Genomic DNA, 27,069 nt, shown 5'->3' on the forward strand with positions numbered 1-27,069 from the left:
ATATATGTCTGCGAAAGGACGACAAACATGCGCCGGTTGTTTTACCTTCAAGAAATTTGATAGAACTTGACTTGCTTGGTGAGAATTATTGTGTTTGTATCTTTTTATTGTTCAGTAGACTCCCCGCACCGCTTGTCATCTATATTTGTACGTGAAACGTGAAAATAACAGCAGCAACATGTCGTAATCCGCTAAGTGAGTACAATGACAGCTTTACATGAGATCAACATCAAAATCTAATGTTGCGAAATGTCGTCTTGCCAAATAATATAGGATCTGTTCGAAGAAGGTAGTTACCATCAACTTAGGCAACGATCGTTTTGAGGAAGAGGCCTCAGACTGACATCCATGACATAAATCTTATTTTCAAGCTTAATAATTATCAGGGATGTATTTCATAAATCGTATTGTGACTCTGTACTTTCAAGCTCTTGTAACTAACTGTAGGACCCAATTCAGTTAAATAATATCTTAAGGTCTATTTTCAACAATTTCTGATATTTACTCACATGTACCATATTAAATAAAAAACCCAATGGGTCTGTTTGCCAAAGCACTTTGCCTTTAGGACGATTGACAGCTCAACATTCTTTTTGTCTAGAGGTCTAGGACCATAAGCATTGTAAAGATGTACTGAACAGGCTGGAGAGGCCATAGTTATCAAATGTTTTCCGAAATTTAATGCTGCATCTTTCAGGGGTGAATAACACCCAACCATAAATATGCAAGTGCTGTCCAAATATGGAAAAGCGAACATGGTCATTCAGTGCTACCCTCTCCTGTATGTGATGGGCAGAGAGCTACAGAGGAAAGGGTAATCAAATTGGGTGGTTGACTTAGTTGTTTTGCCCATGAATCCTTTCTGTAAACACTGCAGAAAGTAAGTTCCTGTACCGTTCAACGAAAAGTTAAATGACTGTTTTCAGTGAAGCTATGAACTGTCTTTCAAGGTATAGTTATTAACCACAGCTTCCATGTACTGCTAACATGTCTGCCTAATGAGATGTATGAAATCCTTCTGCCTGAAACCAGCCATACTGCCAAAGTTTTGGATTGGACTGGATCCACCTAATGTCTGCAGCTTTGACTCCATAGCTTTCTGTCCATCAGCGTTTAAAATAGGAGAGCAACAGCACTCACTGTAGATGTCTCTAGACCTATAGTTATAGGTGTGTATGTTTCAGTATGTATGGACATGCATTCTGAGGACTCTTTTGTCGTCATTTGAGTGAAAAATTGTGAAGTACGATGTTAAATCCTAAGCACATGCTCATTTTATCAAAACACACACTTGTCCTGATTGTTGGCCTGTGACAGCCTCGAGAGCACTTGCCTAGCTGACCAAGCTAGACATCTCTGATTTCCTGTGTCAACAGAGAGCGGCCCCTGTGGTGTCGGTAACATACATTGAACACTTTGAAATCTCCTAGATGTGCCTTCCTCTATTCTACCTCCATGGTATAAACAAAGTACATGTTGAAGTGAAGTAGTCTATTTCTGATAATTTCAGCAAACAGTTTGTGCATAAAGTACCCAATATGCATGGCTGAGTTAAGTCACCCTGTATAGTGCTGATTACCCTGTAGCTTATCCCAGGAGATACATAATGTACATCTTCAAATTGGCCATTTTGCACGTCTTGCACTGTGTTGTTTCAAATCAAAGCAAAGTTAGGAAAGAAGAGATGTTTATCTGAAGTCATTAATGTTTACATGCTGAGCCGTGCGTATAAATTGACTTCAGGTCAAATGGGATGTCTGTGTACCAAATGCTGTAGTCTGTGATTTGTAGCTGTTTTTTTTTGTTTTTTTTTGTTTTTTGGGTTGCAAGATTAAATTCAAAGGCCTGCCCTGTAATGATTCCAATTTCTAGTTGCTTAACGTTAGACACATTTACAGTATTGTACCTCTTCTGCTGATGGTATGGTGATTGACGGACTGCTACTGAGTGAAAGCTAACTGAGCCGGTTGAACGTAGACCTTTGTCTTAGCACTGTTGAGAAAAAATAAGGGTCCAGTAAGTGTGCCTGACATAGGCTACTAATACATATGCTCCACGTGAAGCATCTCCCAAAGCAACTGAAATCTGGCATTTTCTTTTGTTTTGGATCTGCTGCTGCGAGACCTTCCCAATTTCACTGCATCTAACTCTTACTCTGTAGCTCTTCGTCCATCAATTTATCTGTACTGGAGAAATACAGTACTGTATGTACATGTATCTAAGCCCTGTTTATTTATTATTGTTTGTAGACATTACTGCGTGTAGCACTTGTGAAAAATTGTAGATGTGCAACTTTTTGAGACGGTGGCATTTTGTTATTTCTGTTACAGTTGAATGCTTCAGTTGTTGTCCTAACTGCGCAGCCGTCTCCCACAGCTTTGATATCATGTCTAGTTGATGTGAAAGTCTTAAAGTAGAATGTTTGAATGGCTAAAACATTCTGTGTAGAGAATCAGGTCTGCTCAGAATGGGTACAAACGCTAGCAAGTCCAGTCATTCTTCAGGTTCAACAAACCCGAAGAAAAAATCTAAGAAAAGAGCAGATAACTCGGAAGAGAGCTCGAAGGAATCCAGCATGCCGTTCTTCGGACACAAACAGAGTGAAGCAGGACGTAAGAAACTCCAGCATCAGGTTTACTTGGTAAGAAGAATAGCTGTATCCCAGCTTCTTGAAGCAAATTGGAGCGTCAAATAGGGTGCCATATCTACACAGACTTGTTATTAGTGACTACTGTCGATGGCAGTTTCTCTGAGATGAGCATGTTCTACTTTTTTTGGACTCTAATCATCCAGTTGTTTCTAGAGTGGACAATGTACTTCAGCTTGAGGCCTGTTGGCCCCAGTTGGCACCCTTTTTGATGCACAAATTGCAACTCGGAGCTGACAAATGCTTCGAGTATGCACACCAATACTAAATCTGATCATGCAGACACTACCTGATGCGCAATTTCTCAAGCATTTAGACACATAATGAAGTCAAGTGTTATGTGCAGATCGACGTCGGGTTGAATCATGGTGGTTAGGATTACAAGTTGCCCAATGACCGGCACTAAACATTATAATTTAATAATGCAATCCCTACTTGACATTGATAGTATGAGCATCTCTTCTGGAAGTTGGAGCACATTGTATTTGAGACTTTATGTCCACTTTTAAGGATATCTTTCTTAATGTGGAAGAAAAAAACCCAGACTAACAAATGAACCTGAAAGACAGTACGTTGGATTGTAGATCTCACCATTGTAAGTTTGTTTTTAATACTGACTCTAATTCATTGTTATTATACTATGAAAGCACAACAGCAAGGGTTAAAATGTTGCTGCTTAGGCCTCATGAGTGATGTGTAGGCATATTAGTCCTTTTAATGAAATACAATTTAAATATAAATACTGTAGACACCTGTACATCTTGTTGTTGAGACTGTTTTCTAAATATGTACAAAAAGTGTGCTTCTTTTTTTTTTTTTTTTTTTTTTTTTTTACCTTTTGTCAGGCCCAGGAGAGCCCTGAAGCCACAGTAGATCTCTCAGGATGTGAAGCAGTTGAGGTAAAGTTCTGTACATTGTACATCATGCTCATTTCTATAATATGTTATCTACATGTGGATTATAGGCTTCATGTACATATGAAACATGCCTGCTCTCTGATCCTTATACTCAATGTTGTTTCTTAATTTCAAAAACTGTAATGACCCGAAATATTCGACCACTGGGTCTAACAAAGAACTTGTTAGTCGTGACAATGGAGCTTGGGACATGACTTGTTTAACAGGAGCTTCATAGCTGACACTGAAAACAAGTGTAGTTGAGTTGTGACAACCGCAGGGTATTAATTTGTGCACTCCTCAAAATCTTTGTAATTGTGGAAAATTCTAAGTTTCATCACTTAAAGTAATTATATCGTATATTTGATCGTATACTTTGTTGAGCCAGCAGCAATTTTCACACGTGACTATTAAGTTCATTTAGACCAGCCAATCAGTGTTTATTAGGAAAAAACAGTGGAAGGCTCATGGTTCAAGAAAAAGGGGATTCCCCATAGATTTCCTCAGAAATAGGACACTAATGTTAAAACATAAGTGCACTTCATCAGCCCGAGGTACACAACAAGGCTTGTTGTAGCTGTATGTTACAAAATCATGTGAATAATCTGGCGAAAATTTAGGTCAGGAAAAGATGTAAATGTAAATTAAGGGACTCTTTGTGCAATATTATAGTGGTTGAACCTGTTTGAGACACCTTTAGCTGTTAAAAACACACTTGCACATATATGTATATATAGACACGGCACAAAGCCCACCTTTTTCATTTCACAGTGCTCCTAACTATTTTTTTAGCATGCAGGTATTGACACTCTAAAATTTAATTTGTCTACAATGTAAATGCAAACATTTTAATGTGATGTTGAATTAAAACTGTTGTGAAGTTGAACTAAAATTGATGTCAAGCACACACTGTTTAGACAGTATTGTACATCATGTATGACTGTTAGCGAACATTCTGAAGTGATCATGTCAGATTTGTTGTATCATAACAGTTTTGGCTCACAAAATAATTAGCATGTACTTTGCAGGGTTAGCCAATTTTGGCCAAAGTTGACACACAGGTTTTAATGCTTCAGCTGAGCAAAATGATTATCTGATACCTGTGATTGCTACGCTATTTATTATATCTTATTCACACACATGCAGCTGAATTGGTCTTTTCACTGGTATTAGACTGGATTAAATGTTTTTTCACATGAACCAAAATGTAATTACAGCTATGACCAGTTAATTCTGTACGTTGAATTTTGATACACATAAAGGTAGTTTGCCAGATATCTTGCGAAGTGCAATGATTTCTATTCCATCCATTGTTAAACTTTTAACCCAAGGTTTTTTGTCTTACAATTGTACAGGTGCCTCATGGGATATATGCAACATGTAAAATTCTTCGCAAAGAGGTATGCACAGGTATTTTTTTTAGCCCATCTTCAGAATGAACTTGCCAATTTGAAGTTTATAAGTAATATTAACCTTTTTATGCGACTTTTAAATATAAATAGTTTCCTGTTGTGGAACAATTCTGGAATTTCTGTGGATTTTATTTTTGGTACATTGATTACTTCAGTTGTCTTTTGTTTTGATTTAACTTTACTATATGTAATGTACAGATTTGTAGGCTATATTTGTGGACTGCAGGTGGTCCAAGGTGTGCACAAATGACCACATGGGTATTATCAAACATATATTGTCTTCAAGGCTTCACAGTTAGAAGAGAAAAACTGTAAATTCCCTGTCCAAGGTTGGGATTGAAGCTCATGTGTTAGTGATTGAAAGATTGAAAGTCTTTACTATTCAGCCACAACAGGTAGAAGCTGCATATAAACTAATTATTGATGATACAATATTTAGATGACCCGTTGCTTTAAAAGCCACCAGTTTTCATCTGGGGCCTCTGTGACTGAGTGGTTAAAATACTGGCACTGCAAAATGACTCAGGAGCCTCTTAATAGGTTGTGGTCGCTGTGAGCCCATGCTGCTATCCCCAGACCTCCCACCATAATGCTGGGCACGGTCATATATAAAGTGAAATATTCTTGAGTGCTGCACCAATCAATAAAATAAATGAGAAATGCATGAATTATTTGTTGTTGTGTTTAGGCCTTACTTCTGCATAACAACTGGCTAACGTCCCTGAAAGAGGGTGGCAACATTCTTGACCTGGTCACTATTCGGGTAAGCATACTGTATATAAATGGATGAAGGATTAATTCCATACTACAATATAAAAGAAAAGACTATATTAGACCAAATGTATATATGCATTGATAAAAATATCCCACAGGAAGGTTAACAAACATAACTTTTGGTTTTTGTGATGTAGCGAAATCGAGATGTTGCGAAATCGCAGATATTGAAGTGCAAACGTCGTCAACATTGAGACAATTAAAAGCACCACCATATTCTCAGTTTTATCCAATCAGGCACGAGTTTTCTTTTGTTCTATAACCAAAGACCACCTCTTTTTCCGCTTTAGTTACCCAAAACCTGTTTTGCCTTTTAACCATATGACCGTTAGTAACATCATGTTTTCAGTTGCTCTAACATGACCTCGTGATAAAAAGTTGATTTATAGATCTACCAAGCACCTAAAAGTTGATTTATAGAATTACCAAGCACCTAATAGTTGATTTATAGAATTACCAATCACCTAATAGTTGATTTGTAGAATTACCAATCACCTAAAAGTTGATTTATAGAATTACCAAGCACCTAATAGTTGATTTATAGAATTACCAATCACCTGATAGTTGATTTGTAGAATTACCAAGCCCCTAATAGTTGATTTATAGATCTACCAATCACCTAATAGTTGATTTGTAGAATTACCAAGCACCTAAAAGTTGATTTATAGAATTACCAATCACCTAATAGTTGATTTATAGAATTACCAAGCCCCTAATAGTTGATTTATAGAATTACCAATCACCTAATAGTTGATTTGTAGAATTACCAATCACCTAAAAGTTGATTTATAGAATTACCAAGCACCTAATAGTTGATTTATAGAATTACTAAGCACCTAATAGTTGATTTATAGAATTACCAATCAACTAATAGTTGATTTGTAGAATTACCAAGCCCCTAATAGTTGATTTATAGATCTACCAGTCACCTAATAGTTGATTTGTAGAATTACCAAGCACCTAAAAGTTGATTTATAGAATTACCAAGCACCTAATAGTTGATTTGTAGAATTACCAAGCCCCTAATAGTTGATTTATAGAATTACCAATCACCTAATAGTTGATTTGTAGAATTACCAATCACCTAAAAGTTGATTTATAGAATTACCAAGCACCTAATAGTTGATTTATAGAATTACCAAGCCCCTAATAGTTGATTTATAGAATTACCAAGCACCTAAAAGTTGATTTGTAGAATTGCCAAGCACCTAAATGTTGATTTGTAGAATTACCAAGCACCTAAAAGTTGATTTGTAGAATTGCCAAGCACCTAAATGTTGATTTGTAGAATTACCAAGCACCTAAAAGTTGATTTATAGAATTACCAATCACCTAATAGTTCATTTGTAGAATTACCAATCACCTAAAAGTTGATTTATAGAATTACCAAGCACCTAATAGTTGATTTATAGAATTACCAAGCCCCTAATAGTTGATTTGTAGAATTACCAAGCACCTAAAAGTTGATTTGTAGAATTACCAAGCACCTAAATGTTGATTTGTAGAATTACCAAGCACCTAATAGTTGATTTGTAGAATTGCCAAGCACCTAAAAGTTGATTTGTAGAATTTCCAAACACATCACAAAAAATGTTTCTAGCCATTTAGGTCTTTTTCCATCCATCGGCTGAAATAACTCAAGATACGTTAATTTTGGTTTTTCTTTTAGTCTCTGATTTATATACAGTATTAGTGCAACCAGCAACTCAATGTATCTGCCCGTCGGTCAGTTGGCCGGTGAGCCTGTTGATCGGTAAAAGTTTGACATCCTTTTTTTTTTGATATGCTTAAGTTGTTGACATCCTAGTTTTTACCATGTGCCATTCACTTTACTTGGGGCCTGTATCTAGGAAGACATCAAGTGTGTGCAGGATGCTGTAGTTATTGCTATCTTGACTCATGGTGAACAGTACAATCTCATAAAATGTTATATGGTAGACATTACAGGGCAATCAGTTTTTGGGTTTAAGTAGCACCACCTCAAGGGATTTAAAAATATGCCACTTCCATACTCTACTTGTAACTATCCACTCATAAGGAGAACCAGCTTTTAAAGTTCCAGTGTGTTATAATCTAGTCTATTAAAATTTACAGAATATTTATTTTGAATAAGTTTTGACTATTGTGACAAGCAATGCAAGACATCTTATCAAGAAGAATGCAAACCGAGTCTTTAAGAACTTTCAGCTTTTATTTAACCATGTCTGTCCTAAAGTACTGATTTGTACATTTGATGTAAAGAAATTTTAAGATGCTTTCTGTTGAGGAAAAGCCCTTGAATTTTTCACATAATTTAAGCTTTTAGGCAAGACGCTAAGAAAGATTAAGGGGAAAGGTGTGCCTGTTGTGTCTTGCCTCTGTTAATTATAATGTTAGGCATATACGTATATTTTCTTACCCATTACAGGTATTGGACCTCCATTCCAATGAGCTTTCATCTCTGCCAGATGAAATCTGCATGTTGCAGAATCTGCAGGTAAGTGTCTGGTCTGGTGAAAAAATAACACTGGTACATTGTGTTGTCTGTCTGTCAGTTAAGAGAAGCAATCCAACTTCAACAATGTCACGTAAAAGGTACATGTATATTGTCAGTTAAACAAAATGTACAGATATTTTGTGCATGTTGTCATGTGGACAGTCCACATGTATTTTTATTTGTCAGTTGAACACACACAGACTCTTAGTCCCCTTGTTGATTATACTGTCATGTTTTTTGTTAGAATAAATGATTTAGGTTTAATGACACATTTTCAATATTTCAGCCATATTGCGACAGTTTTAGTTAGAAAAGTCCGTCAGAAAAGTGTTACAAAACTATTTATCAATTAATTGACAGTGATTAACAACAAATCCCTTACCAAAGAAGCTCCTCACCTTTATTTGAATTTCTAGTATAAATAGCTGGTTGAATAAGGGGGAATAACTCCTACACCATTCAGGAGAGAAACTGATGGGCCAATGGTGATGAGAGGTTATTTTTACTTTAAATAGCCAAAAGAAATATTGCTTATAGCAATTTCCTGTGTTTATATATGATGTTGTATTGTGTTCTGCTGTGTTTTCAGGTTCTCAATGTTGAAAAGAATAAGTTAACAAAGTTACCAAATAACCTTGAGGGTCTCCAATCTTTACAGAACCTAAATGTCAGAAGTAAGTCTGAAAACATGATATAGAAGGCTTTTCTTTTTGTTTTTGAGCAGGTGAGTGATTATCACCTCAGTCACAGAAGACTAGAAGTTTGTTTTGCTGATTTCAGTTGATACTCCCTAGACTCTTAAATATGTAATGTGTGTTATAAGCACACCTAGATTTAACACTGGCTTTATGCTTTTACCTTTCACCTTGTTTATTAACAAACACAAAAATGAATAAAGCTGATGTAACGATTTACTGTGGTGTTCATTTATAGTTTAAATGACGTAAAACTGAACTAAATCACTAAAAACTTTATGAAGAAAACTTGTTAATTTCAGTTATTTTTTGATAAAGACTGTCCTTAAAAGTTCTCTCCAGCATTACAGACATCTGAATTTGTGAGTAGTTTTACAACTGTTCAGAGGTTTCTATCACAAGCAGATCCTTGAGGGTTGTGTACTTTTTCCTAGGCAACAAAATCAGAGCCTTACCGCCATCAATAACAAAGCTGAAATGTCTACGCACATTGGATATCACAGATAACAAAATTACCAGCCTCCAAAGCGAACTCTGTCATGTCAGGACACTAGAAACTCTGTTGCTTGATTCCGCCATGATGACCAGTCCAAGTCCAGGTTAGTGTTATCATCTTGAGTGACAGGAAGAAATCAATTTTGGTGTCATTTTCATAATAATTATACGCATGAATATCACAGAAAGAAGCGCTTTACAGGTCGAAAAGGTTGAAGATTTACAGTATGCATGTAACACCTGGATGAATACAGCTGTATGAATGCTCTTTGTGCTAATTTGTTTACACATTTAACCTAGTATCACATGAAGATGAAGATCTTTATTTTTGTTAATTTTGGTTTTGATTTCCTCATCACTACATCTGTCATGTAGAGGTACATGTAATCTGTATTGTTATATTTTACTCAAGCCGTACTCAAGAATATTTCACTTATATGATGGCGGTTAGCACCCACAACCTTCCGCAGGTTTGCTGCCAGGCCTTCCCACTTATGGCCGAAAAGAGGAAGCTAGCATGAGCTGGACTTGAACTCACAGCGTCCGCATTGGTGAGAGGCTTCTGGTACATTACGCTGCGCTAGTGCGCTAACCAATTGAACCACACAATTGAAAGACACATTACCCTAATTCCTCATCCTTTTTGCATATGAACAAGCAAATTTCAGTGCAATTTATGCACATGTTTAATGGGGTTTTTTTGCTGACAAAACTACATTGGTTGGATTGACTAGTTTCAGGGCGTCACAAAAATATAAGTTTACCAGTCAGCACAGAATAAGGCATCCACAATATGCTTGAGTAAACACCTTGCAAACATGCGAAAAGGTTGAAGAATTACAGTACTCCCAGCCTCAGACAGGGATTCTGTGTATTCCGCTGCTCTCATGGTTTGGTCATAGTTCCAAGCCTGGAGATTTGTCAGGTTTACCCTGGTTGCTCTCTCTGCCCCACAACCCATAAAACTGACAATTTTCATCAAATGAAAAGGCTGAGCACCAATTAAATAAATGATAATATAAATTTTTTTCTTGTTCTTTCATGGTTTCTTCTCAGAAATCTGCTCTCAGGGAACAGAGGCTATTATGACTCACCTTTGCTCAGGTAAGAGCCATGCGTCAGTGCATGTTTAGTGCTTGGTAATATTAAAAAATGATTCTTACAGTATCAGTAAATTATTCATAACTTACTGATACTGTAAGAATCACTTTGCTTAAAGTCAGCATATAATTTGAGAATTTTTTTTTCTGATTTTTTATGATGTAACTAGCATTTACCATGTTGGATGATGTAGGCGAAAGTTAGCAAGAATGTTTTGATAGATTAAACAGTTATTCAGAACTCATATCTTGAGCAGTATTTGGCAGTATTTTGCTTTAATGGTTAATATTCATTGGTTAAAATGTAACCTTTTCTGTGATATTCATTATCACCTGAGTCAAGATGTATAGAAATGTTTGAGAGTATAGCTTTGGTATTGTAAGTTGTGTGATCTTACTGTAAGTCACCTAAAGTTAAGCATTTTTCAAGTGACACATTTTGTTTGAGTTTGATTGACGCATTCACTTTATAGGACAACTAAAGACTTCTACATGAAGCTTAATCAATTTCTTATCAGAAAAACTTAAGCGTGTCCATCAAAAGTATTATTTTCAGGGCCTTATTTGCTTCTGAATGTGCATTTTTACAAACGCTACTTTAGGTGAAAATGCATTTTACATACTAAACTTTAGATCCCTTTAATTATACTGATATATAAGCATAAACTTATATGAAGTTGTATTGGGATTTAAATCTTTACCCTTAAAATGCTTTGAACAACCACCATTGGATCTTGTTGTAGAATGTGGTATAGAGTATCTACCTCCGTCAAACTTTCTCCTGGACGTACTTGAACCACCAAAAGTTGTCTCCCCTAGCATGAGTAACAATGCTCTGAAGGCATTTGCTGAAGACGTCAGACTCATGGTATGTGGTTTCAGCAGCACACAATTTATTAGACCTGTAAGTCTTTCCAAAATTCCTTCACTACTGGTGAGAGATATACCCATATCGGTCTTGTGAAATTTGTTTTGGAGTGATGGCTAGTTGTGAAGTCAAGAATGAAAAAAAACGAAATGAGTACAATGCCCTTAATGATGAACGTTGATTTGGAACACCTGTTTTGTGAACTCTTGAGTGAGACTTACTCACCTTATTGCTAATCTTATTTCTTTGCCTCAAAGAGCCTGTAAGTTTATACACAACTGATTTTTTTGTTTGTTTCTGGACATTGTTTACCCCGAGACATTCTGTATTGATATGCACTTCCATATGGTAATAGACACATTACACAATGTGGAAGTTACGCATTATTGCACATGTACCTTTATTTGAAGAGGAATCATTGAACACACTAGGGAATATTTCATACTGTTTTTATGATGAGTTTTTGTTGGTTAAAGATTGTTGGGGGGGGGGGGGGATATCAAGTGTAAAGGAAAGTTTTACTGTTCTGACTTCATTTTCCGTCCCATCACCATGACTGTGGCATAAATCAAAATGTGTGTTGCACCTTATGACGAAGAGTACATATATAAACCAAGTTCTGACTTCCTTGTTGAACACAGTTTCTTCTTTTTGTTTTACAGAGCAGTTTTGACCAGTATGCTTCTCAACAGGTGAGAGAAATATTTCTTCAGACATTGACCTGGTTTAACAACTGGCTTGTGGGCTGTTTAAACATTAAATTTTCTGTATATAAGCTGAATTGGCATATGCAGATTCTAGCTATTTTACTCAGGAATGAGCAATGCAACATGAAATGTTTAGCAAACCAATGTGGTAAAAGATGTGACTTTACATTAATTGCTAGAATAGTAAAAACAAATCTTGCCCTAAGCTGTGTGAACTCGCAGAACCCTCAAAATGATGATTCAGCTTATTTTGTTAAGTTTTTTGTCGAAAATCATATTTATTTAACACTTTTCTGATGTCTATTTCCACATTTACAGTGTAGAATACAAGCTTACTGTTGTTACATGTGGACAGTTTACAGAATTGTTTTTCTTGAGCTCTGGGTCAAACAAGTGTCTAATAAATAAAGAACAGTTACAATAACTTTTGTGTAGTATTCAGTCAGTGACATGGAGTTGTCTCCCCTTACAGGAAAGGAAGCGCCTGGAGCGTATAGAGTTACAGAGGGAGTTTGAGAATCACCAGTTCCAGCAGGCACAGCTGGCTGCCGTTTCTGCCGCAGATAAACACAAACTCATTGAATACTTGGCTGCGGTAAGTACAAAGTTATATACCTTAGGTGTACTGTTTATTTCTGAGAACAATCCAAGACTTTGAGGAAAAGACATCTTAAGGATTGGAAAGAAAAAAGACTTCTTTATGTTTATGAAGTATAGTAATAGATTTGTAGATGTTTTTACAGTGGCATCAGTGCAACTTGATATTTCTGTTTTTTAAGTAGAAAAAAAAAATCATATTATTGTGCTTTGTATTAAATGGTGAAAACTTGATGATGTCTTATTTTTTGTAGAGTCTCAAGCCAATGATATATAAAACCTCATCATTATAATTTAATTTACATTTTCTTTCAGTTGATATTCAGTTAAATAAATTATAACATGCTACATATCATGAATTAGTTGCTAGTGTTAAAATGTTTGTGATGAGCCGTTTTTGTGTTAGGATGAGCTGAAGGTGTTCCAAGAACTGAACCAGCTGTCTCAGAGGCGGGAACAAGAGAGGAAAGACTTAGTGGCATCTATCCAAGAGGGTGAGCAAGGATAAGAACGGTCTCAGAGATTGGCGTAAATTTGGATTTATAAAGGAACTTTAGAATTGACTGTTGAAAGTCGGTAGCCTTTGTACTTCGTTTAGTTTTACTTGTAAGCAGAGACTAACTTATTCTAAAACGTTAAATGGAAATGAAATCATCCACTAATTTAAAATCTGAATTGTTTGTCATTGTAGTGGAGTTGAGAGCAGCTGATCTGATGAACCAGTTACTCCAGATGAATGAGAAGGCCAGGAAAACAGAAGAGCTCCTTGAAAAAATGGAGAAAGAAAGGTACGATCAGAATAGAAGGGATACAAGTTACTCAGGTACACATATGTACACACTTCATGCCGCTGGATGGCGCCCATGAAATACCATGCAGTTTTTAACCTTGCAGTTCTTCAAAGCAGCTGCAAGGTGCACACCAAAGCCCTGACCTTTATATTAAAAACTATGGCACAGTTTTAGATCTTGTGGTGCTGCATAGCAGCTGCACGGTACACAGCAAGCCTTGATTTCATGGTACTTTTAAGTTCTGAACTGTAAGGTACTGCTGAGAAAGGAGGAGAAACTGAGCAGTACCGTGTGGCAGTTTTATGTCGGTACCACACAGTTAAGGGCCACATGGCCTGGTGCAGTCATAAACGATATCATAATTCTTCTAAAATTTGGGACAGATATTAGTAGTGTTGAAAGTAGAATATTACATTTCTTTACCAGCCTTTTGTAAAAGTAAAGATATAAATACGTTGTTCACTAGATGGTCTAGCCATTTGAGAAAAAAGAAACTTGATATTCTTGCTACAGTTACATATATATTGGCTAAAATGAGCAGATCAGGTGTCCCAAAATTAGAAGAAATACGGTATGCAGTTGTGAGCTACAAGGCTTAAAAATGTGTGATACTGTGGTGGGACTTTTCTGCTGACTATCATGCAATAACCACACAGTTGTGCGGTGAAAGATTCGCTGTGTTCTCTGCTGCCACAGTACAATACTGACAGTGCAGCTTTTCTTTTTTCTGTTTTTTTTTACCTTTCTGGACATTACCAGGAGGTGATTTGGCCATAGATGTGCATTTTAGCTATTTTGAAAAAAAAAAAACTCCCTGCAGATAAGAGTGTAAAGGATAGCATTGCTACTGACTAGTGGCTTGTGTAATAATCAGGAGGTGTAAGTCACAATCCTGATTGTGTGGTTGTAGGATAGAGCAAGAGGAATGGTTTGTTGTCAGACAGGAGGAATCAGAAAATCTCAGGAAACAGGAAGTTTTGGGTGAGTGTGTCAGTGATGCTAGCATTTCTGAGGCTTTGAAGTCTCATTTCTGTCCAAACTGTTTTGCCGTAAATGACCAAGTGGCACATTTTGCCTGATTGGGAGAATTATATTCATCTTAGAAAAGTGCTTTGAAATGTGCTTAGAAGGTTGGATGATATCCTGCTGAAAAAAAAAAAATTCAGCTTCAAAAGTGTTATTGTATTACATTGGTTTGCCTCCAAAAATGCGCATTTTTGGACGAAATTTTAGGTCATTTACCATAGTATCAGACTTTTCAGAAATGCAGTTTTGGTTTTCAGCTCATCTCCCACAAAATCTTGGTAAGCTTTTTTGAAATGTACTCATTACATACAAATTCAGTCATAAGACTGGTCCTAACTGGTTATTATTCATTAATGTTAATATTCATGGATCTAATAAAGTTTGCTGCTCTCTGTTGATTCATTACAGTTGCCATGGAACAGATTCTTGTAGATAACGAGAACTTTGATAAGCTGTGGAAAATGTATGAGAATGATCGCCGGGAATATAAACAAAGAGCTCTGGAATCGTAAGTTCTGGTCCCAATTCATTCACAATTGTGAACCACTTATTCATGTGGAGCATTACATATTCTAAAACCTCAACAAGTTCTACCACAAACACAGTGCATGCTTTAGCATGTTAGAAAAGTGTTATCTGATCTGGACAGGTAATTATATACTTTCTACAACGTTCATATGTGCCCTACCCCAAAAAATACATTTTTAGTATTGAAAATCTTGTGAATTAAGTTTTCAAATTGCATCCAAAGTAATACCTTAGGGGTCAAATTTGTTGAGAATTTAGGGTATGTCCATCGGAGCTCTGTCTTTGTTCTCCTCATGATTGATCTTGAAGCAGTTTTTGAATATAGACTTGGGCATGAATGAAAGAAATGAAGAAATATAATATGGTGTATCCAAAATACTTCATATTTTGATAATAATCAGAGATTTTTCATTTTTTGTTTATTACTGCCACTTGGAAATAAGTGTCTTTTAGAAGAAAATCTGCTCTTAATTGAAAATTCAACCTCCTCCGATTTCTGTCTTGTAAAAACTTTACTAATGGTCATGTCTATAACATGAACCTTGCTGCCACTGTCAGGCTCTCTGTGACTGTCAGGCTCTCTGTGACTGTCAGGCTCTCTGTGACTGTTAGGCTTGCTGGCACTGTCAGGCTCTCTGTGACTGTCAGGCTTGCTGCCACTGTCAGGCTCTCTGTGACTGTCAGGCTTGCTGCCACTGTCCGGCTCTCTGTGACTGTCAGGCTCTCTGTGACTGTCAGGCTCTCTGTGACTGTCAGGCTTGCTGCCACTGTCAGGCTCTCTGTGACTGTTAGGCTTGCTGCCACTGTCAGGCTCTCTGTGACTGTTAGGCTTGCTGCCACTGTCAGGCTCTCTGTGACTGTTAGGCTTGCTGCCACTGTTAGGCTCTCTGTGACTGTTAGGCTTGCTGCCACTGTTAGGCTCTTGTGGAGGCTGCTTGTTGGAATCCTACTCCCATTGTTTCAGTTGTGGCCTTTAGTCGAGAAGTTGATCTGCTAACTGGGAGGCTCATTTTTTATTTGGTCTTGCATAAATGTGACTGAATATAATAATAATAATAATGGCTTTATTTCAGGAGGGTAAAATACAATGCATATACTCAGTCAACACTGGGTTGATCTACCCTGAGGCCCTCAATCACAAATAAATTTGAAACAATATATTACATTGCATATGTGATGGAAAACATGGTAATTTGGAGCTTGCTTCTCACCTGTGTGACATACATACATGTACCTTGTGGCACGTGGAATGCTGTTGGTTACACACACTTGGCAAATATCAGGGATCTATCTTTTTTTTTTTTTGAGAGCACTCTTGTTTGCGCATAAAAATGTTTTTCAATACGGCGTAAAACACTATCAGTCTACTTAGGCTGATATTTAATCTTATATAGGCTGATATTCAGTCTACATAGGCTGATATTCAGTCTTATATAGGCTGATATTCAGTCTATCCGCCTTGGCATTGGGCCCAACCTGCTACCAGAGGAGTCAGACACTCTCATGACATGACTTCTTCCTCAACATTTTTGCATGTGAAAGAGCAACTTTCAGTGCAATTTATACTCATTTTTAATTTGATTTTGGAGGCAAAACTACATTGGTTGGATTGTCAAGTATCAGGGCTTCACCAAAAAATATGACTTTATATGTCAACACAGAAAAATGCTTTCAGAATATGCTTGAATAAACACCTTTCTAACATACGAAAAGGTTGAAGAATTGCAGTACCAGAAATAATGCTAGCGATGTTGAACTTACCTAAACAAACCAACTAAACCAAATGCCATTTACTGTGACTGTTTTGTTCTTTTGCCACAGTGAGTCAGAGACGAACGATCAAATAAACAGTGTTCTGAAGCTAAAGCGGTCAGAGCAGATGGAGCTCTTTGATGTTCTCCGTAAACAGGTGATCTAAAAACTTTAATCTTTTTGTTCACAATTTCCAGGATTAAACAGTTCCATAGCATAGTGTCCAGATATATTTGTGGTATTTAGGCTATTTTTTATCCAAAGCCCAATACACAAAAATTACTAGCAAATAATATTTATTTTTTATTTATATCATGACAAAAAACTTTTCCTTTCCATCTTTCCAACTTGACATGGTACTTTTAAAATAATTGTTTCTGTTTTAAAGGCAGAAACTTAATAAGATTTTGAAATATGCCCTTGTTGACATTTATACATGTGGCTGGTAGCTGCTATATACTTCCTCCTCGTAAGCTCAGCATTTCAATCCCAAGATATTCAAGGTGCAGGCTCAAAACTGGCGGTGGGCAGGAGATGTTTCCATGCTCTCCCTGCTTGTGGGGCCTAACTCAGTAACTATAAGCTTTTGGTGGTGCTCATGTGGCCATTAGCACAGCCTAACATTTGTTGTCGTCCTCCAATATGTGGTGGCACGTGTGTACTTCACACGAGGGAAAATTTGTCAGTTAGTAGCGAAACGGAGTCTCCTCCATCCTTAAAGCCGACCACCATCTTATGAGGGAAAAAGTTTGGCATTGAGCAACAATCAAATTAATCAGTCAAGCCTTTGTTTTTGTGTTTCAGGAGAAGTTGCAGATGGAGGCGTTTGAGACGCTGCAGTTGCAGAAGGATGCGCGGACGACGCGCCTCACGAGTCAGATAGATCTGATCCAGGAGGAGTTAGCAGAGCTGTCTAAGGTGGAGATGGAGAGACGAGAAGAGAGACAGGAGAATAGTAAGGTAATGCTTAAGCTAGCTGTCAGTACTCAAACTGCTGTTTGTGTGCTTGTTTTGGCACAGCTTTTAATTGCCTGGTAGATTACTTTAGCCCACATGACAGCATTTTGAATAGTCGTTACACAAGATGTTATTTCAGTGACCCACTTTTTTTTATTCTATAGTATTTTTTCTCATGAGAATGCTATCACTTGACAAGTTTTTAGAAAAAAAAATGAGGTATGATTCAGCTTATAATTGTTATAATTGACTCAGCTGAGGTTTTATCATGGTTATTGACTCATGTGATATAGTACTGACTCAGCGGAGGTATTATTGGTTTGGCTGAGCTGTACTTGGCACATCTGAGGTATGTTTGACTCATAGTGTTTGTCAAATACATGTATGTATGTAGATTAAAACACCAGTCAAGTATTACTTGAAATAAGGATGATTACAATTACAGTTCTTCTTTGTGTTTTCCCCTCTTCAGAAAGCGCTATCAGAGAAGAGGTTAGCACTAACCCAGATGATGCTACAGCTTCTGGACGAGAGAGACAGACGGGCTGTGGAACTCAAACACAGAATAGTAAGTCTCCTTACCCTACAAAATTGAGGTGCACAAGTTGGCAACACAAGGGATGTAAATGTGGCATATTTGCAGTGTAAAGTGTATCAAAAAAGTGTGATTGGCAACAGGTGGAGATTAAGAAGGGTATATTTGCAGTGTGAAATGTATCAAAAAAAGTGTGATTGGCAACAGGTGGGGATTAAGAAGGGTATATTTGCAGTGTGAAGTGTATCAAAAAAAGTGTGATTGGCAACAGGTGGGGATTAAGAAGGGTATATTTGCAGTGTGAAGTGTATCAAAAAAAGTGTGATTGGCAACAGGTGGGGATTAAGAAGGGTATATTTGCAGTGTGAAGTGCATCAAAAAAAGTGTGATTGGCAACAGGTGGGGATTAAGAAGGGTATATTTGCAGTGTGAAGTGCATCAAAAAAAGTGTGATTGGCAACAGGTGGGGATTAAGAAGGGTATATTTGCAGTGTGAAGTGTATCAAAAAAAGTGTGATTGGCAACAGGTGGGCATTAAGAACGGTATATTTGCAGTGTAAAGTGCATCAAAAAAAGTGTGATTGGCAACAGGTGGGGATTAAGAAGGGTATATTTGCAGTGTGAAGTGTATCAAAAAAAGTGTGATTGGCAACAGGTGGGGATTAAGAAGGGTATATTTGCAGTGTGAAGTGCATCAAAAAAAGTGTGATTGGCAACAGGTGGGGATTAAGAAGGGTATATTTGCAGTGTGAAGTGCATCAAAAAAAGTGTGATTGGCAACAGGTGGGGATTAAGAAGGGTATATTTGCAGTGTGAAGTGTATCAAAAAAAGTGTGATTGGCAACAGGTGGGGATTAAGAAGGGTATATTTGCAGTGTGCAGTGTATCAGAGAAGTGTAGTTGCAACGGATAGAGATGCAGAAGTGCTGTATTTGTAATGTAAAGTGTGTCACAGAGTTGTAATAGCCAACATATATTATCAAGGTGGAGGATGTCCTAGAGTGGCAGTGAGACACAGTTAGCTTGGTTATAATTGAGGTGTATGTATCAGATGTGTAAATTGGACCCCTAAGATGTCCCCAGGGCTCTGCCCGTTTAATTCTGATTATAATGCTGGCCGGCATTGTATAAGTGAAATATTCTTGAGTAGCGCTCATAAGCAAATAAATAAATATATAAATAAATAAACTTTCATCTCCTGGGATGCACCACTGATGAAGTGCGTAGCTTGCTGTGTGTGTGTGCCTTTGTGCACCTCCATGCAATTTTTTATATCCTACTGATGAAATGTGACAGTGATTTTTTACTTTATGATCTGAATATTCTGCATGGAAAAAGCCTATCGAGTTACGGACAGGTGATGAACTTTGATGTATGTATACATATGTATGCAGAGTAAACCGTACAGTAAGAGCTCGTGATTTATTGTCATTACAGCAAGAAATGGAACAGCGGAAGAAAGATGGACAGGTGGATTATTGGCTGGTACAGTTGCAGAGGTTGATGGACAGAAAACCTCAGGAGCTCATAGATCAGGTATTCCCCATTTGCCAAAGTTCTGTTAAGTTGGGCGAAAAAATAGCTGGCGTAGTTACAGAAATTAATAAAGCTGGAAACCCAGGACCTCCACATGAAATGTTCCTATTGGAAAAATATCTGTCATTTTTGCCAGTCAAATGGGGTTTTCCAGTTACCAACACTGGTAGGTGGCAGTAAACTCCAGCATTCACATATCTTGTTCCTTTTATTCACATTTCTGTCAGTAAGGCAGCTTTTTCTTGGTAGTTAAGAACTCCCAGGAGTTGCTGGTAAAATTAAAAATTTACAGACATGGAATTTGGGAAGATGTTTCGTGGTAAAATACACCAAATATATCTGATATGTGTGTGCAGATGGCCAAGATTTCATTACAGTGGAGATAATCAGGGTGGTATATTCTTATTTGGGTTGTTCAACAGCCATCCTTTTGTACATGCATTTCTGCTTTTTCTGTGGTGCTTGAATACTCATTTAATATTGACTGTAAATCTTCAACCTATTCAGTCTCTAAAGCACTTTTTTTCAGTGGAATTTATGTATACAATTATAATGAAAATGATGCTCAAAATGATTTGTTTGTATCAGTTAAGATACATGCTTCTTAAACCTGTGCAAATGAATTCTTTACACCATACAGTTCTCTCGGAATATTTCAAAATATTGGTCAGGGAGGTGGCTGAGAAGGTTGAAGAGTGAGGGTATGTGATGAGAATGGGCCAGAAATTGACCTCCGTTTTAACTCTGCTTTATGACAGGAACGACTGCTGGAGATTGCTGTGATAAAGATCCTGGAGAAAGCAGATGCCAGTGACTACATCTCACTATTCTCTCGCCATCGTATCACCATAGAAACCATGCTGCAGCTTAATGAGGAAGATTTGAAACAGGTAAAACTACAGACTAAGAAATGCTGTAGGAAACTTAAATTCTCAACTATTTTCTATGCAATGAATCAACTTTTTTTTTTTGCACTCAACAAATGTGATGTTTGTAAGTCCTGGAAACTAATTATCTTTGTTTGGAAAAAGTTTAACTGCTGTGCTAAGTTGATTGAAAATACTGTAACGACATTGGTTAGAAGATATATGGAGCTATTGGACGTCCTACCAACTTAGGGTACCACAGCTAAGTGGAAGACTGCCCAATGTTACCAGAGTTTCTGGATCCATGCTTCATTGAATCTCCCAAGGCCTTTTGCTAAAGCATTGATAGCGTTGCAGCTATGAAGGACCAATTTTGTTTCAGACTTATGAAGGGCTCTGGGCCTGTTTGTTCAAAACTGGTTTAAGACTTAATGTCAGATTTAACTAACACCAAGTCTTCAATTTTGTACTTGGCCTAAAAACATTTGTGTAACATTATATTAAACAGGAATTAAAACTGCTGCTGTTACACTTTGACTTTGGAGAACTGAATTGGCTGCTGAGTTTGGTTAAAATTTTAAATAAAATTATGGCTTAATACCAGTATTAACCAATACACTTTCGAACAGCTGGGCCCTGGTACATAACAATTACTCTTACCTGGGCACACTTCCACTGAGGTATACTTTATGTATACATAAAGTGCTAATTTGGACAATTGGCAATACCTCAGATGCACATCAAGTAGATCTGACTTACACTTTAGGTATACCTCAGATACACATCAAGTAGATCTGACTTACACTTTAGGTATACCTCAGATGCATATCAAGTAGACCTGACTTACACTTTAGGTATACCTCAGATACACATCAAGTAGACCTGACTTACACTTTAGGTATACCTCAGATGCACATCAAGTAGACCTGACTTACACTTTAGGTATACTTCAGATACACATCAAGTAGATCTGACTTACACTTTAGGTATACCTCAGATACACATCAAGTAGACCTCACTTTACACTTTAGGTATACCTCAGATACACATCAAGTAGATCTGACTTACACTTTAGGTATACCTTAGATACACATCAAGTAGATCTGACTTACACTTTAGGTATACCTCAGATACACATCAAGTAGACCTCACTTTACAATTTAGGTATACCTCAGATACACATCAAGTAGACCTCACTTTACACTTTAGGTATACCTCAGATACACATCAAGTAGACCTCATTTTACACTTTAGGTATACCTCAGATACACATCAAGTAGACCTGACTTACACTTTAGGTATACCTCAGATACACATCAAGTAGACCTGACTTACACTTTAGGTATACCTCAGATACAGCCCAGATCAGATATGCTGCACCTCAGTGATACACCTCGCATATCTAACCCATTGCAGCACATGTGCTGCTCTATACATTTGCTTTACATTTAGCTTGACCTTTGGAGCCTTTGTGATGCACATAGGGGTGTTAAGGCATTAATATCATCCTTAATGTCCTTTTGCCTACCTGTAATCAGCATTCATCAATAAAATTATTGCAGGTGTGGGTTAAAATCATGTTGAGCAAACTGTAGATAAAGAGAACACGTGTGTATGAAGTATTTGTAGTCTGATAGGAATGTTCAGACAGAATTTTTGTGTTCTCCTAAATCACTTCCACCACTGTGACCCGAGTGACCTTGTTGTTTTTCAAGGTTTCGGTACAAATTTTGCTTGTGGTGGCAGTGATGTAAAGCAAACATAGAGAGTGGTCCATGTGCTGTAAAGAGAATGCTCACATACCTGCAATATACCTCAACAGAGTACGGGAAAGGTTGATGGTCTACTCAGGGACGCACCAACTTCTTCCACCCATAAATCGATGGCTTGTGAATTAGTAAAAAATTTAATGTTGAAATGTCATGTTTCTTTGTACAGATGGGCGTCCATGAAATGGGTCTGAGAAAGTCGATCCTGAAGCAGATTGAAGAGTACAAGCTCCTAGAGGTTTCTGCAAGTAGCAAGGTGAGTTTTTCATGGGAGGTAAGAAGGAGCTTTCGTCATCTATTTTCAACATGTATGTTTTTGTATTTGGTGAAAATCAGGCTAACTCTTTGTAGCCTGTAAGCACATATCTAAAATCTGGGCCATATTGTGCCCAAGTGTGGTGTTGTCCTTGGAAATTAGATACATGTGTAAAAAAATTTTGAACTTTATATGCATTCAGACCGTTTCGTTATCAGAGGCGCTTGTGCAGAAATTTGTCAAATTGTTAGCTAAGAAGAATCGGTGACCTCTATGTACATGTACTTCAGTATGTTCTGTGTGTTGCAAATGTCCACTGTAGAACCTCAGTTTTCCTTTGCAACTTTTTCACTATCAAAAAAATTAAAAAACCAAATGAGGAGCAAGTTTGATTTATTTATTTGATTGGTGTTTTACGCCGTACTCAAGAATATTTCACTTATATGACGGTGGCCAGCCGCAGGCATGAAACCCACGACCGTCCGCAGGCATGAGCTGGACTTCAATTCACAGTGACCACATTGGTGAGAGGCCTCTGGGGCATTGTGCCATGCAGGTGTGCTGACCCCGTCGTCCACAGAGGCCCCAGGACCGAGTTAGGAATCGGCACAAAATGTTGCATAGTTCAGTTAAAGGCGGTCTGTTCTTTTGAAGAAATATGCCACTCTTTAAGTACTCATGTCATTTTGGTTTTCTAACCAGTTTCTGTCCACTCTTATTACAGAAGGAGACTTCTCGAGCCCCGATGGCTTTGGAACATGTGGTGGAGGCCACAGCACCTCCTAGTGGAGAGGTGGATAACCCAGTGCAGGAGGTGAAGGCGAGAGGTGTGGACTCCGAATGCTGCATATGCATGGAGAGAAAGGTGAGGAGATGCTTCAGTTGTTTACCCAGTTCCATTTTGATACATATTTTTGTTTTCATTGATTGATTCTAAAGTTGATTTGTTCCATCTGCTTCCTTTTGTTTTAGTGATTTATTTGGTTTAAGTTAAACACATATTTTATTATTATTGATTAATTTCGAACTTAATGTTTTGTACCCTAGTGATTTTTCCATTCCCAATACATTACTTTGGTTATCAATCATAAAAATTCTCTCAGCAAAGTTTATTTTTAGAATCAACTAGAAGATCGTAGAATATTACTTTTGGTGCCGAAGCACATATTTTCCATTGGGATAAATCCTCCTAACTTTCACACACCTGAAAACACGTTTCTAACGATCGTTAGTACTCCCAGAACAAGGCAAAATGAGTAGCTCAGTCAAAGAGGGCAATTGTTATGCCCGACTTTGTGCTCAGGTTAGGAGGATTATCCTGGCTCAGATTTATAATGATATTCTTTCTTACTTTTGTGTAGTCAGTGATAAAACTGTAATGTTTATTTCCTTGTTCATTTTTGTGTTTGTGCAGATGTTCCTTATGTACCATTTGCTCATTTATTTTTCCAATCAGGGTTAGATTTCCAATTATTTGCATATATCAAATAGGTATAGATGTCATTTAGAAAGTGGATTAAGTAACAATATTATCGTTAATAGGATTACACTTTCTGAATATAGCACAGATTCTAAAATTTGGCTGTGACCACTGCTGGTTTCGAACCAACGACCTCAGAGTCAGGCACCAAATCGCCAGCAATACGTGTCAACAGCACTAGAATCTGTGCTATATTCAGAAAGTGTAATCCCTATTAATGATAATACTGTTAATTGCATATAGAGTACATGTATTTTGATTTGGGTTTGTACTGATTTTCCTGTACATGTCCATCATACATGTACCATTTGTTTTGATCAGGGATAGAGTTGTTCTTTATATTTCCACCTGCTTTGTTTACAGTCTGTGGTGATCTTCCTACCTTGTGGTCATGTCTGTTCATGTGACACCTGCTCTCACAGTGTCACCGAATGCCCCCTATGCCGGGCCACCATTTCCCAGAGAATCACACTGTTTACCGGCTGATGTCCCCCTGAAATACCCTGATGTGCCAGAGTTTAAACAAAGACTTCTTGATCTGCTCAACATTACCATGGTTGCTCTAATCTTACCACTGGACAGTAGTGATGAAACATCAATGATAAATGAGGATTAAATTAATGTTATCTCCTGCTTATCAGCAAATTCATTGCTATGAAAGGTTGCTTAGCAACAGCCAATGAGAAGTCTTGATATTCCAGATGTCTGTTTTTACTCAAGATCATTGTTGTTGAATTTGCATTGTTTCATTAACAGGAAGATGGTTGAAATCATTACATTTCATGGATTATATGAGCCATTATGTATTATAGGTGCTCTATAAACTGTAAAAAGTAATCTGGCTGGTTTATGTAGCAAATTTCAAAATTAATATCTCTTTTGACTGTTAGAAAATATATATTAATCACATCATAGTATGATTTTTAATCTCCTGACAAGGAAATAGTTTAAACCATTCTGAGATTCATGTATGATTAGTTTTATATTGATGCCACAGAAGTAATATATTGCAAGTTTCAAATATTTTCATTAGTCTATCAGTATTATATGTCTTGCCTGTGGTAAAGAAGGAAAACAGCATCTATGAATTCAGTGGTTTAGGAATTGACTTATTCAAACCACTCACTTGAACACACCTCAGTGAATCAAAATGAAGTTGTTTGTGTAATTTGTCTGTTATTTTTAACTGTGGTAATTTAGAATACTTAACAATTTAGAATATGACTTTGTACAACTCAAAAATTTTAACTAAAGAGCTGCTTACATGAAATTACACTCCCCACCAATGATGAAAGCAAATGAATGTTCAACTTGGCCTGCTTGGTGAACTAAGGATTTTATTTAAACTGTCCTGTCTATAACACCAATCAAACTCTAAGCTCACCAATACCGATTGATACGCTTTTGTTAGCCATTTGGTCCCCGAATAACTCATTCCATATCGCTTGTGTTGAGAACGCAGCTTTTTAATCTCCAACTTGTACATTATTGTATAGCAATTTTATAACATCTATTATGATTATATGTGTTGTTTTTATATAAATAACATGAATTTCAGAACGAAGAATGTTTTTATATTGCACATGGCATACTGCATGTATTAAGACAAAACTCAGTTGTCTAAAGTTAGTAGTTTGTAGAATGTAAAATATTACATTTCTTTACCAGTCTTTTGGAAAAGTAATGATATGAGATGGTCTAACCATGTGAGAAAAAAGAAACTCAATATACCTGCTACAATTACACATATATTGGCTATTTTGCTATGGCTAGTCTATTTCATTGAAATGAATAATAGCCCCTGAAGAAAGAAGACCCAATATTAAAATGGCTTTAGCTGCCTTTAGTGTAGATCTACAACGTTTTCGACCACAAAAGTGCTTGCTTAAGAGCAGTTTGTGCACAGCATTATTATGAAAATGACGCTGTAAATGATATGTTTGTATCACTTCAGTCACAAGCTTCATAAAAGTTATTTGTCTACACCCCATTGTTCTTACAGAATGTTGCAAAATATGGATCGCTGAGGCGGTTCAGTTTAAGAGGTTGAAGAGTTATGATATTCGCTTTTGGTGGCTGGCTGATGAGGTGCCGCAATTCAGAGAGCTTGTATATTTCACATAGGGCAGTGGCATATTTGTAACCATATTTAGTTGTATCATTGATAAAAGGTGTAAAGAACGGATTTACATGGTAAGGTGTTGGTTCACATACATGTAGCAGCTTCATGTCAGAAATGGGAATTCAATATTATGTTTAGTGACAGATTTTGCTGGATTCTGATTTTAAGAGAAAAACCCATGTAAGAGGTTTTTGAGAAGGTCGATTAATTTCTTATCAGAAAAACTTATGTGTTTGCATTAAAAGTATCATTTAAATCTTTCAAAAGTGGATTTTTATGTGCCAAACACTAGATCAAATACTGGAAATGAATAGAGATGAGTTTATAAACATGATAGGACACAAGGGGAATAACTTTTGATAATACCGGAACTCAGTATATATGCCCTTGAAGGGTATAAAAAGAAAAATGGACTTAACCCATAAAAGTACTTTTGAGGTATGATTAAAGTGCTCTTACTATATTTGAATCTTGACAAATATGTACATACAAGTACCTGTAACAATTTATTCACTAAAAAAGATTTATCTATTTGTTTGATTTGACTGGTTTTTTTTTCACTCTGTAGGCGTACTCAATATTATTTTGCTCACATGTACACGGTGTTCAGGGGCTGCCAAATGTATGGGTGAAATGCCAAGTGTTAGTATGTGCTTGGAGAACCAGCAAATCTCCAACCAGCTGGACTTATTTAATGGGTCACATATTCAGTCTATTGACATTTATATCTTTGTAAAAAAAGTTTTTAAAAAGTACAGCTCATGCTTTGTACGTGGGAAGATCC

The 27,069-nt window shown here is 37.0% G+C and overlaps 1 protein-coding gene across 3 annotated transcripts; it reads left to right on the top strand.

The window, feature by feature from the left end:
• LOC135480272 (E3 ubiquitin-protein ligase LRSAM1-like) lies at positions 1–26,953 on the top strand. Of its 3 annotated transcripts, none has more exons than XM_064760068.1 (24): positions 1–78; positions 2,331–2,641; positions 3,493–3,546; positions 4,899–4,943; positions 5,644–5,718; positions 8,137–8,205; positions 8,795–8,879; positions 9,335–9,499; positions 10,452–10,499; positions 11,239–11,363; positions 12,026–12,055; positions 12,543–12,665; positions 13,074–13,161; positions 13,359–13,455; positions 14,369–14,439; positions 14,893–14,992; positions 16,834–16,921; positions 17,569–17,724; positions 18,194–18,289; positions 19,694–19,792; positions 20,551–20,682; positions 22,597–22,683; positions 23,408–23,548; positions 24,527–26,953. In XM_064760068.1, exons 2-24 carry the CDS (start codon positions 2,468–2,470, stop codon positions 24,647–24,649), a joined length of 2,271 nt encoding a protein of 756 aa, XP_064616138.1. In that variant the 5' UTR covers positions 1–78; positions 2,331–2,467; the 3' UTR covers positions 24,650–26,953. The 3 variants fall into 3 exon arrangements, with proteins under 3 accessions (XP_064616138.1, XP_064616140.1, XP_064616139.1); XM_064760069.1 differs by having other exon boundaries at positions 26–78; positions 2,505–2,641; XM_064760070.1 differs by lacking the exon at positions 9,335–9,499.
• The last annotated feature ends 116 nt before the right edge of the window (positions 26,954–27,069 follow it).

The sequence above is a fragment of the Liolophura sinensis genome, chromosome 13 (genome assembly GCF_032854445.1).
Source record: "Liolophura sinensis isolate JHLJ2023 chromosome 13, CUHK_Ljap_v2, whole genome shotgun sequence".
Classification (NCBI taxonomy): Eukaryota; Metazoa; Mollusca; class Polyplacophora; order Chitonida; family Chitonidae; genus Liolophura; species Liolophura sinensis.